A 13,709-nucleotide genomic window follows, 5' to 3' on the forward strand; every position below is an offset into this window, starting at 1 on the left:
TTACTGTGTGATCTGCTCCGCAGCCCTGTCCAATTCCTCTCCCCAGTGGGAAGAGCCAAAATTCAATACCCACTTTCTTTTCACTGTAAATCAGGCTGGAAAGAAATGGAACTCTGGAAAGACTGGCTAAGTCAAAGTAAGGAAAATAATTTTACCGTTTATCACAGGAATGAGGAAAACAATGCGAGGTAAGGAGTCAACAAAACAGTGCCACAATGTTTGTAGTGGGCGGTAGGAGGTGGGGGCCGTTATCCGGAGTGGAGAAGCTATAGGGAGGAAAGGGATTGAGGAATCCTGAAAGCTGACAAGTGTTAGTTCCTTCTTACGCAATTATGACTTCAGAAATCAAGTGTTAGTTCCTGCCTTTTTTTTTTTTTTTTTTTTAATACATTATAGAACACATACACTTGAGGGACTGAGCAGGGTCACATAAATTGACCAGAATCAAGTGACAGAGTCAATGCCCTCGCTTCATAAAGCTATCCAGGAAGGATGTTTGCTCAGGAAAGTAGACTCCTTTTTAACAAGGAAAGCAGGAAAGCACACATCTGTTAGGCTCTCTGCTCTGGAAATTTGTAGTTTCTGTCCCAGAGTTTACAGAGGACTGAACCACATTCAAAAGGCAGGTGAGTAGAATGGAGCCAGGGCTCCACACATGTTACTGATCAGCCCAAGCATTGTGTTCAGAGTCATGGGGGAGCCCATCGGGTCAGAAACCAAGAAAGCACCAGTATCCTAAAGTAAGACCAGCTAGTTAACTGAAGCTTTAGCACCCAGACCAGCAACTGAAGTAAACTGGTCTTCTAAATTCAGAGAAGATCGGAGCATCAGTCATTCAATTTGAAATAATATATTTCCCTAGAGAATATTTATAAAATATTTCTGCTGTGGCAAGACACAGCAGGCTGGAGTAGGTGAGTTTGTTGTTCTGACGTGGGAAGTATGGGGAAAGTGAGAGGGAAGATTTATTAGCGTTTTCCCTTAGTTTCAAAGTTTTTCAGATAAGAAACAAATGTATGAAAACTTCCAACTTCATGTCTGAAAATATGAATCCTATGATATAATGATGAAAAAATTCTTAAGTTTCTGTTATGCAAAATTGCTCTAAGCATGCAGGGATTTTCAGTTGTTGTCCAATGGCACTCTGGTAAACCATCAAATTCAGATAAATGTTAAAAGTTTATTTTTTGTCACTATTGATACACTGTCTTAGTGAAGTCTAAGGTACTATGCCTTAGAGTACAATATAAGTTGTTGTGAGTAAGGGGAAGAGAATCATGGCATAATATTAATTCCATGCCAGTGTAAGTTTCAAGTGTACAACATTATAATTCGATATTTGTATACGCTACAAAGTGATTATTACCATAAGTCTAGTTATCATCCATCACCATGCAACTGAGCCCCTTCATTCATTTTACCCCCCCCAACAACTTCCCCTCTGATAACCACCAATCTGTTCTCTCTAACTATAGGTTCACTTTTGTTTTGTTTTCTTTGTTCATTTGTTTTCCTTTTTAGATTCCATATACAAGTGAAATCATGCAGTATTTGTCTTTTTCCATCCATTTATTTCACTTAGCATAATATCCTCAAGGTCTATCCATGTTGTCACAAATGGTAAGATTTCATTCTATTTTATGGCTGAGTAGTATTCCATTGTGTATATGTATAGATATATTACATCTTTTGTGTATATATAACATCTTCTTTATCCATCCATCTATCAACGGACACTTAGGTTGTTTCCATATCTTGGCTATTGTAAACAATGCTGCAATGAACGTGGGAGTGCACATGTCTTTTTGAATTAGTGTTTTTGTATTCTTTGGATAAATACTCAGAAGTGGAAGAGCTGAGACATATGGTATTTCTACTTTTAATTTTCTGAGGCAACTCTATACTGTTTTCTGTAGTGGCTGCACCAATTTACATTCCCACCAACAGTGTACAGGGGTTCCCTTTACTCTACATCTTTTCCAACACTTGTTATTTCTTATTTTTTAGATAATAGCCATTCTAATAGGTGTGAGATGATATCTCATTGTGGTTTTGATTTATGTTTTCCTCATAATTAGTATTGTTAAACATCTTTTCACACGCCTGTTTGCCATCTATTTGTCTTTGGAAAAATATCTATTTAGATCCTCTGTCTATTTTCTTTTTCCTTTTTCTACCCAAAACCCCCTGGTACATAGTTGTATATTCTTCGTTGTGGGTCCTTGTAGTTGTGGCATGTGGGACGCTGCCTCAGCACAGTTTGATGAGCAGTGCCATGTCCGCACCCAGGATTCGAACCAACGAAACACTGGGCCGCCTGCAACGGAGCGCGCAAACTTCATCACTCGGCCAAGGGGCCAGCCCCCCCACCCCCGTCCATTTTTTAATAAGACGTTTTTTGTTGACGACTTGTGTGAGTTCTATATATATTTTAGATATTAACTTTTTATCAGATATGTGACTTGCAAATATCTTTTCCCAATTGTTAGGTTGTCTTTTTGTTTTGCTCATAGTTTCCTTTGTTGGGCAGAAGCTTTTTAGTTTGATGTGGTTCCATTTGTTTATTTTTGCCTTTGTTTCTCTTGACTTTGGAGTCAGATCCAAAAAAGCTAATGTCAAGGAGCTTACTACCTATATTTTCTTCTAGGAATTTTATGGTTTTAGGCCTTATGTTCAAGTCTTTAATCCATTTTGAGTTAATTTTTGTGTATGGTGTAAGACAGTGGTCTGGTTTCATTCTTTTGCATGTAGCTATCTAGTTTTCCCAACACCACTGATTAAAGAGATTGTCTTTTCCCCATTTTATATTCTTGGCTCCTTTGTCGTAAATTACTTGACTATATATGTGTGGGTTTAGTTCTGGGCTCTATATTTTGTTCCATTGATCTATGTGTCTGCTTTTAATGCCAATACCATTCTGTTTTGATTACTATAACCTTGTAGTATAGTTTGAAATCAGGGAGCATGGTACCTCCAGTTTTCTTCTTTTTTCTCAAGATCATTTTGGTTATTTGTGGTCTTTTGGTTCCAAATAGTTGAATACATATTCAACTATTCCCTTATAGAGGAGCCTTTACTTTTCCCCTCTTACTCTTTATTGACACCTAAAGAGTGGTAAAATGAGTGTCCACAGACATATCTTTATATGCTGTTACTTTTATTTCCACGGGCTAGACTACCAAAAAGTAGTGAAAGTGTGTTTTTCCCTTTAATGAAGTGTACCAAATTTATTTCCAAAAGAAGAAAAAAATCTGTAGTAACATGAATGTCTTTTTCATCACATCCTCATCAAATGTGAGTGTTACATCTCTTTTAGTGTTTATCACTTAGAAGAGAAATGATATCTTGTTATTTTATTTTACATTTTTTTGTCACTGCTAATGAGATCATGCATTTTACCCACAGGTCCATTGGTTATTTAGAATAACTGTTCCATGAAATTCCTATTCATATTCTTTTTCTAAATTTTTGATGGTTACTTTTAAAAAAAACAATTAAGAGGAATTCTTTCCAGATTGTGGATATTAATATTTTATCTCTTGTATATTTTGAAATAATTTACTCATTCAAGTTTTTGCCTTCTTACTATTATATTATATCATTTACCACTTTTAAGTAGATTGCCAAGTATATCCACATTTTCTTTTATAGTTTCTAGGTTTTCTATTTTCCTTTTTAAAATCTTCCAAACCCTAAATATTTTTTTCTAAATTTTCTTCTTGACTGATAATAATTATACTTTTTTATTTTTATATTTAGTCTACTTGGAATTTTTTTCATGTAGAGTGAAGTAAGGAGAAACTTTGTTTTCATCCAGGTAAACAGCTTCTTCTGTCACAATTGAGCTGTGATTGTGTTTACTAAGATAAATATGGCAGAAAATACTTTCCAAAGCTACAATATAATTTAGTGACAAGATTCCCAGAAAGAATCTCAACATCAGGTCACCAAAATTTCCCATAAGATATAAGAGTATAGTCAAAGAATTTTAGGAAATAAAATCTCTGGCAGAAGCTTATAAATAAATCTATGTGCCCGGAACCTCTGACAATCCTGAAAAGATTGACATTCCCAACCCTAATTCACCATTCCCTCAGTCCTCTCCTGGATTCTGTGCTGAATAATCTGAAAAAGGTAAGTGAAAGGCCTGAGGATGATATGGAGAATATTTTGATGCTCAATGTGTTTGTCACATTTTTTCATTTCATAAGAACCTATAAATGATACAGATTCTAGATGTAGAAATGTGACCAATATCAATAGTACTAGAATTACTATGGAGGGTGAAAAGGATAAAGCAGTGGTTTTCAACCAGGGATGATTTTGTCCCCCTTGGGGCATTTGGCAACATCTGGAGATATTTTTGGTTGTCACAACTGAAGAGATGCTACTGACAACTAGCAAGTAGAGACAAGGGATGCTACTAAATATCCTACAATGCATAGGACAGCCCCTGCAACCGAGAATTATGCAGCCCAAAATGTTAATGGTGCTGAGAAACGCTGCAGTAAAGAAATGTAATAGTGAGTCATAAAAATTTGAGTATATCGAGATGTTCTAGGTGGAATGTAAATTAAAATTTAAGTCAGGGTTTTCCTAATCACATCAATGTCAGGAAGCAATAGTTTGTATATGTTAAAGAAGTGGCTTATAAAATGCATTTTTAAATGATTTTGGGTTGCAGCAGATAACTTGTGTTGTAATACACATGCTAGTTGACTAGACCCAACCTATTTAGAAGGAAAGTTGCTGTGCACAGTCGTAGTTGAAGTGGAGCTTCTAGGGCTGCAAGTCAGGATAAAGTGAGTCTAGATGGGTAAATATGCGGCATGTACAGGCATTTATGAGCTCTTCTTCTGAGAGACTTATTCTGGTTATTTATTGCTGTGTAACAAACACTCTGAACCTTCATGATTTAAAACATTTATTGTTGTCTCTCATAGTTCTGTGGGTTGACGGTGTTCAGGTAGATGGTTTTGTTTGGGCCTGTTAATGCAATTGTAGGTACGTGATAGCTGTGGCTAGAATCAACTGAAGGCTTGATTGGGCTGGATTTCCAAGGTGGTTCACTTATACATCTGGAAATTGATGTCTTCTGTCTTCCAAGAGCACAATTGGGACTGCTGAGGAGAGCACTGGCGTGTGGCTTCTCTATGTAGCTTGGGATTCTCATAACATAGTGACTGGTTTCCAGAGGGAATGACCCAAGAGAAATGTTCCAAGAGGCCCAGGCAGACCCTATAGTTTTCCATGATTAGACTTAGCAGTCACACAATATGACTATTATCACATCCTATGGGTCAAGGGCAAGTTACTAGCCTAGCTCAAATTCAAGACAAAAGGATTACACATGGGTTTAAATGCTGGTATATATGGCTCATTATCCAATGGTCATGTTTGGAGACTAGATACCATAACCTTGACCATAGAAACTCATATTCAAGGAATGCTTTAATCCGAAGACTTGAATAATGGGAGTGACTATGGGTCTGACAATCAGAAGTCTGGGGATCATGTAAGTCAACTAGGAGATATGAACTGAAGCTGGGGAAGAAGTGGCAGGGGAAAGGAAGAAGGGTTTGCGGGGGAACCTGTCAGGAGGCAGGCAATCAGACATGCACATCTCTTAAAGCTCTATCATAGCTAACATTTTAACAAAGGACTAGTACACTGTAACTTTTTATCAAATATGTACTTTATTTTCAATCTTATAAACGTTTTATTTCCATCAGTTTACGGGTTTCTGGCCAGTAAAACTAAGTCGTCAGAATGAGACTTTATCAGTGAGGAGGATACATCCCTTCTCTGAACTGTAGTCTATAGGACTGGACACTTTCTTCAGTTGCTCTATGATTGGTCATTAAGTACAAGCTATATTTCCTCAGTCAGTCTGTTGTGCTGATTAGGGCTGGAGATTGTAACCCATTTTTTCATTCACCACACTCTCCCACTCTCTCACATAGTGTAAAGAAAGTTCTTTGAATCAACAGCTTCCATATCTCTTCTAAAATAGAGCTTCCCTTTCCTTGAACAGCAGGCAATGATTGTGTTACTACAACCAGACAGGTGTAGTAGACACTTCTTTTTCACTCCTTCTATCTCTTGCTAACCTGGAGGTTTGTATTCTCAGCATAGTCCCCCTGTGTCCTTGTTCGCCAAATCATTTAATTCTTAGAAATATTTTAACTGTGGAATTATACTACATTTCAGCCAAGAGTCAAGAAATTTTGAGTACAAACAAAATGTGGAACATTTAAAAGTATTTGGTAGTTACGGCATCTCCACTTTGGAAGCAAAGGCAGGAAGGCATTCAATTGCTCCTGATCTTCTGAGCCTTTGGTCTCCTGGCAGAAAAAACACAAAAAATAGTTGATTATTTTGCTGCTTAAACAAATAACGCTTTACCGGGAGGGAGGCTTTGCATGTTCTAAAGCTGCTGTAGTGTTGTAACGGTTATGTGTGCGCTGCATGTCCTCTTTCCAGGTGCAGACTCTGCATTCTGGTAATGTAATCTTCTGTTTCTACAAAAGCATCCTATACCTCCCTCTCACATTCCCACAGTCCCCCTGACTACCACCCACCATCTGTGTCTCTGGGATTAATCCTTAGCTGCAACAATCTCTCACACTATTTCTACTGTGCATCCCCTGGTCCTACTGTGGTTACTAATACTGCTATCAAAGTACTAAAATCCATGTGTCACTGTCCCCCTCTCTGTGCTGTTACTTTTTGTGATCACTCTTCAATCACTTTCCTGCCTTCAAGTCATAGAATAAGCTATAACCTACATGTACAGAAATTACCATGAGAAATACACTAAATAGTAATCTTGCCTCTGATTCGTATAGGATTTTAATCTCACAAAACATATTCATACTTTATCTCATTTCCTGGTCATTGAATTTTTATATTAGTTTCTCAAGTTTTCAAGGTGAAGTGATCTGCCTAAGGGCAAAGTGTGAGTTAGTGATAAAGTCCAAGGTATGACCCCACCTTAATGCTAGAGAGAGCTGTTTCCACTGCCCACACATGTCACAACCATCTTTAAGTAACATCTTGTCTATCTATCTTTCTATTAATATAAAATACAATATCTAATTATAAGTTACTTTATATGTTTACACATAAAAGATATATTTGATCTTTGAGGATAGAATAGGGTAGGACTAAAAAAAAACTTTTTCTTAAATTAATCTTCCTAAGCAAGTCACTGTCAAACTTTGACAAGAAGTTCCAAGGTCTCAATCTTATATTTCTTTAGCCAAACAAGTGACTGCTTGCAGACTTCCTTGGAAACCCTCAGGCACGTTAAAAATGATAAGTGATTACAACAACTTGGAACTGAACTACGCTAAGGAAAAAACCCCCACAAACCTCCCTATTCTGTTTCATTATCCTTCATTTCTAGATCTCTACTGAACGCTCTTTTATTCCAAAGACATCGACCTGAGCACAAACGTTTTCAGCTCATGGGAATCCTACGAAGGGATATTTAGGTCTTGAACTTCTTTAGTTGCTGTTCAAATCACAACAACCAAAATATCTCCTTGTAAATAGTTGTTGCATTGTTCAATATTGTATAAAATATATAAATTTTATATGTGTATGTTTATATACACAGTTAATGTTTATAAAATGAGATCATAGTGTACAAAGTGTATCGTAACTTTCCTTTTTTCACTCAAATCGTGAATATTTTCCATGTTCTTTAACAGTTTTCTAAAACATTATTTCATTATTAGCATAACATTGTATCCTAACAGTTTTATATTTCATTTAAGAAACAAGCCCCAATTGCAAGACATTTAGATTGCTCCAATTTTCTTTTCTTATACAATAATGTTACCATGAAGATTTTTCACATACACATAATCACTGCCTTATGATAGATCTTAGAAGTGGAAGATCTGTCTCAAAGGTTCTGCACATATTAAAGTTTTGAAATATAGACAATGGACAAATGTTTTGGACCCTAAGATACTTTTAGAGGGGGATAACCACAGAGAGATGACCAGAAGCATGAGCATTTTGGAGCAAAACAGTGCAATATGCACCTAGAATAAAGAAAATGTCACAATCAAGGAAAATACTACCTGAGAAGAGATAAAAGATCTGTCACAGAGAAACTGCTAGACAAACAATCTGATATTTATATTTGAGTTCATCAAAAGTCAAGTTAGCTACTAAGTAATAAAAGTCTGAAATGGGGCTAGAATAAGAGATCCATAAGGATAGTAATAGATGCATTAATAGTAGACACATTAAGTTTTGGGCCTGAAAGGAAGTCAGAGACTGAGCTGAACCACTTTGTTTTATTGATTGGAAAACAGACCCAGAGAGAACGGTAATCCAGCTGTTGGAGGCACAGCTGGTTCTCTGTCCCAGTCTTCTGTCTTTATTTCAGTGTCCTTGCCAAAAATCATACTTATTCTTCTCACATCTTAATTTATGAAAGCACAGAAACCACAGCTTTCAATCTTATGCCTCTCTTCTGTGTAATTAATTGTTCCACTTTTTACTCAGGCAGAGTTTTTTGCAATATCACAGACATAAACACACACACCACAGCAGCAGGAGCAGCAGCCTCCACCTCCAGATTGAGCCATAATGGTCTATCAATTTTATTTGTATTCAGTAATTGCAGTGACATCCCCAGACTGAGGCTTCAGTATGGCGGCTGTGCCCCACCCATCACCAGGTCAGTATTGCTTTGCATGGATGTGAATGGAGGTCTAGTGAAAAAAGCTAATATATGAATTGTAAAACTTGGTTCACTAAAAGTATGCAATTTTATAAAGTCAGGTGGGATATGGCATGAGAGTTAGAAGTAGGAAGCAAGACATTTAGATGTCACAAGTAATGTCACTTGTTCTCTTAGTGTCTTTCTTGCTCCCTCTGTAATATGTGGCGCTTCTTAAAATGCTGCTGGGCAACTCAGAGACTCAAAATATTCATTCCTGCTGACTAACCATAGGTGCTTGCAATTTATGGACTCTATAAGACCTCTCTAGGAATGGTTTTAGCAATAGCAGCACATAAGTAGTGACAGTCACATTAGGAAAAAATAGTCTCTATAAGAAAGGCTTTCTAAAAGTGTGAAGAGATGAGGACCCACTTATAGGTTGGTGGGAAAGACAGGCATCTGGTTCACTCCAAACCTCACTAACTCATTTATTCAGAGCAGCTTTATATCTGCTGGATCACAGGCCCTTCAAAACTCTAGGGCTGATTCAGAACTAAACAAGAACTTCTTAAGGTGGTTGTGGGAGGAAAATAACTCCCAGATTCACTTGAAATTTGAACTTTAAAAAGGTTGTGCTGAGCTCCTCTGTCCTCCCAAGAATTCAGTCTAAGGTATCTCATCTCCTACAAAGACACAAAGCTTCAGAAGATGGTAGTATCTCCTTTGACCTATGAAGACAAAGCACATGCCTCTGAACTCATGGATTGCTTACAGGAACCAAGAGAAATGAATAGGATACTGCTTATAAGCTAGGGTTAGAAGTAGACAGTTTAGACTATATGTCCTCCTTCTTAGAGGAACAGGGCATAACAGTAAATTTCAAAGTCAAATGAGATTATTAAAGGACTTAAAGGAATGAAAAAGCTTGGCAACCTCCATAGTATTAGTGCTTTCTTCTTTCTCTCTACAGGTCATCCCAGACCAAACCATACAATGGAGTCCATGCAACAACTAAATCAGTCCCAAGTGTCAGAATTCATTTTGCTGGGACTGACCAACTCCCAGGATATACAGTTTCTTCTCTTTGCACTCTTCTCAGTTATCTATGTGGCCACAGTTTCTGGTAACCTTCTCATTGTGGTCACAGTGTTTTACATCCCAAACTTGTACACTCCCATGTACTTTCTCCTTGGGAATCTCTCCTTTGTGGATATGATCCTTGCTTCCTTTATCACCCCTAAGGTGATTGTGAACTTGATAAAAAAGCAGAAGACCATTTCCTTTGCTGGATGCTTCACACAGATCTTTCTCCTTCACTTATTGGGTGGAGTTGAAATGGTACTTTTGGTCTCTATGGCATACGATAGATATGTGGCTATTTGTAAGCCACTACATTACACGACCATCATGAACAAGAAGGTGTGTGTTTTGCTGGTCGTGACCTCATGGTTCTTAGGTCTCCTTCATTCAGGACTTCAGATACCCTTTGTTGTGAATCTGCCATTCTGTGGTCCCAATGTAGTGGACAGCATTTTCTGTGATCTGCCTCTGGTTGCTAAGCTTGCCTGTGTACATACCTACATTGTGCAGATAGTCATTGTTGCCAACAGTGGGATGATCTCTCTGAGCTGTTTTGTAATTTTGCTTATCTCCTACAGTCTGATCCTCCTAACCGTTAGGAACCACTCTTCTACTGGGCAGTCCAAAGCCCGGGCCACCTTGACTGCTCACATCACGGTGGTGATTCTCTTCTTTGGCCCATGCATCTTCATCTACATCTGGCCCTTCAGCAACCACTCTGTGGATAAGTTCCTTGCTGTATTTTACACCATTGTCACTCCTATCTTGAACCCAATTATCTATACTCTGCGAAACAAAGAAATGAAGACAGCCATGAAGACACTGTGGGGTGCTTTTCTAAGTTCTAGAGAGGATACTTAGATTAAAGATATAATTTAGATAGAAATAGGGTATTTTTAAAGGTTTTTAAGGTTTTCTTTTAAAAATTGTTATTACAAATTACAAAGTCAAGTAAAACAGCAAAATTATAAAAATCAGACATTCAATGGTATTTTGAATATAGTGCCAACAACAAAAAAATGGTTTTATTTTTTTAAACAATGCTGACTGAACTATAAAAACTGTCAAGTAAAAAAACTCACTTGTAGGAGTTGGCCCCATGGTTAAGTTCCCTAGTGGTTAACCCTAGTGGTTAAGTTCAGTGTGATCTGCTTGGTGGCCTGGGTTCAGTTCCTGGGTGTGGAAATACACCACTTATCAGAGGCCGTTGTTGTGGCAGTGAGCCACCTACAAAATATAGGAAGATTGGTACAGATGTTAGCTCAGGGCTAGTCTTCCTCAAAAAACCCCACAAAAAACCTCACCCATATTTAAGAAGAGTTGGTAAATATATGCTTTACTGGGTATCAAAATGTTGTTGGTTGAAAGGGAAAATAAAGTGAATCCTCCGAAAATCTATCACATTTTTCTGTAGTGAGAATGATTTGTTGCTTATTATGGGCTCAGACTTGGCTCTGTCTTCTCAACAATATTAATGTCTGAGTCAGCACTCACATGTGGTGCCTCCTAAGAAAACAGTAATTCTGAGTTTCAGTATCTACCTACACTATCAAAGTACACACATTTTTCTTGTTGCCTCCAAAAAGACTTTAAGCCTGCTAATATTATCAAATCTTACTCCCATCTTTATACCCCTACATATCTCAATTTCAGAAACTATGATCCTGACTCTAAATTATAAAATTCAGAAAGACACTGATTTTTAGCTTGAGTAGTTTGAATTTAAAATATGATGTTTGGTAATCAATTCCATTATACATATTATTCTTTTCTAGGGAATTAATGTAATGACATTTGGATACCATCACATCGCTACTAATTCCCATTAGTAAAACAAAATTCAGTGGTCTTTCTATAGCTGTGAACTTGAATAAATTCATTCACAACTTATCTATCCCTCTCTATAATACATGGCATTGATAGATGAGATAAAAATCAGTAGCTTTACAAGTTGTATTTTATCTGTTTAATGAGTCTAATTGTAGGCAAAATGGAGTCCTGATAGCAAAAGATGATTAATACACATTTTTGGTAGGTTATTTTCTCTACTTTTACATATCATTTGACCACAGTTATGAAACTAGAATTTAATAATAATCGAAGAACTTGAAATTTTAGGGAAGAAATTTCAGGTAGTGGCAACAACTATAGTTACAGATACAAAAGGTGGTAGGAAAATAATCCTGTGTATGCACTCAATGAAAGAAAATAATCTGAATTACACAACAATACGTGAAAATGAATGGCAAAAGCTGAGAACTAAACTCAACTTTTATAGCAGGTAAGTCTCTTATCCCATGATCAAGCTATCTCAGAATGCATTTCTGATAGACTCCAAATTTCTTAGGAATTATTTTCCTATGTTCCATTGAAGAAAATAATGTTCCCAATCTACAAAGCAAATCAAAAGTTTTGGAATATGAATAATAATGAAAACAGAAGCAGCATAAGAGACAAACACACACATTTATTCTACAATAAATGCACACACCTCCATTCCTTGGCTACTATCTTCCAAGTCAAAAGATTAATATACTGAAGAGTAGCTAGGTAACTGTAATGGATTTTCTGAGTCAGCCACAACAACTACTAGAGAGTAGGAAAGAAGCCATGGCATTTGGAGAATTCCTTTGTGTCCCAGAATGGTCAGAGTTCTATTTGACATGTCCGTGACATATATTTTTAGCCACTGCCAAAAGAGGAAGCACAGGGATAGCTTTATACATAGACCACATACAAATGTACACATAGTTGGTGATGTTCAATAGTGCCCAGAAGAGTCCCTTCCCCAAAATCTTCACTCAGTATAGTTTGCCACATGACCTGAAATTCCACTACTTTTTGTCATTCTTTTAGTGATAAAACCATTTCCTTTTAAAAAATGCATTATTTAAATATAGAAAAATACAAACAGTAACATATTTGCTTGTTTTCAGTTATGCGTATCAGACTATGAGTGATTTATTAACTCCCGTCTTCTATGACAACCCACTGAGTTCAGAGCCCTGGGGACATGATGTCCTGATGGGTATTGAGACCAGGAATAGATAAAGATAAAAGTGGAAAAGGACAGAGAAATGGCCTGAGAGACTCATAAAATGTACACATTGTGTAATTTTTTTAGACATACTTTGATCATACTGTAATGAGATTTCAGAGCATTGGTCAACAGGAGAGAACAACTTTGAACAAAGTTCCATTTGTGTAACGGGTTCTAATTATAAGACACTGCACCTGGAGATTTTGGGTTCTAGCTGGAGTACCAGGATCTTTAGGCACTGCTATCCAGTGTAACCACATTCTGAAAGGAACCAATTATTACCTCCATTCCACACAAAGACTTTGAAAACGTTCATAGCAGTCCAATTCATAATCACCAACACTTGAAACAATCTAAATGGATAAGCAAATTGTGATCTATCTATATGTTAAGCAATAAAAAGGAATAAACCAGGACGTCCAGAATGGCTGTGCGAACAGTTTGGAAAAATTATCTTCTCAGAAAAACAGCAATAAAACTGGACAAAATTTTCAAATAAAAAAATAAGCCCTTTAAATTCTCTGGAAAATGACCAGAGTAAGACAAATTAAGAAATATTTATTCAAGAAAATCTACTGGATATTGATAAGAACAAGAGGAGTCTGTGACATTTAAGCTAGAGTCTGCTCCTATTTCTCCCAGCTCTGTGTTGTGAAAGTTCTTTACTGCACTATAAAATGTGGGACATTTTATAGGGACAGGCAACTCCCGTTGTCCCTCAAATCTCAAGACCCGAGACAAAGAGATTCTATTCCAGGTGGACCAAGGCAGGCCTTAATAACTGGTGACTACAATCTCCCCTCTTGGCTCTAGCTCCATGTTATGGAGGTGCTCCCAGGGTGAGTATGGAGACAGCAGTGCTTAGAAGCTCTATGGTCCTGACTGAGGAAACTCACTTTATTTGGA

General features: G+C 37.1%; 1 protein-coding gene across 1 annotated transcript; it reads left to right on the forward strand.

Moving 5' to 3' along the window:
• Positions 1-9,622: 9,622 nt before the first annotated feature.
• LOC106835195 (olfactory receptor 4K17) lies at positions 9,623-10,624 on the forward strand. The gene has a single exon (XM_014847368.3). The coding sequence runs from the start codon at positions 9,677-9,679 to the stop codon at positions 10,622-10,624; it is 948 nt and encodes a 315-aa protein (XP_014702854.3). The 5' UTR covers positions 9,623-9,676.
• Positions 10,625-13,709: the final 3,085 nt, after the last annotated feature.

This window comes from Equus asinus, chromosome 2 (assembly GCF_041296235.1).
Source record: "Equus asinus isolate D_3611 breed Donkey chromosome 2, EquAss-T2T_v2, whole genome shotgun sequence".
Lineage (NCBI taxonomy): Eukaryota > Metazoa > Chordata > Mammalia > Perissodactyla > Equidae > Equus > Equus asinus.

What these genes read in the sequence shown, in the direction of transcription:
- LOC106835195 (XM_014847368.3), top strand. Translation starts at nt 9,677, where the DNA reads ATGGAGTCCATGCAACAACTAAATCAGTCCCAAGTGTCAGAATTCATT.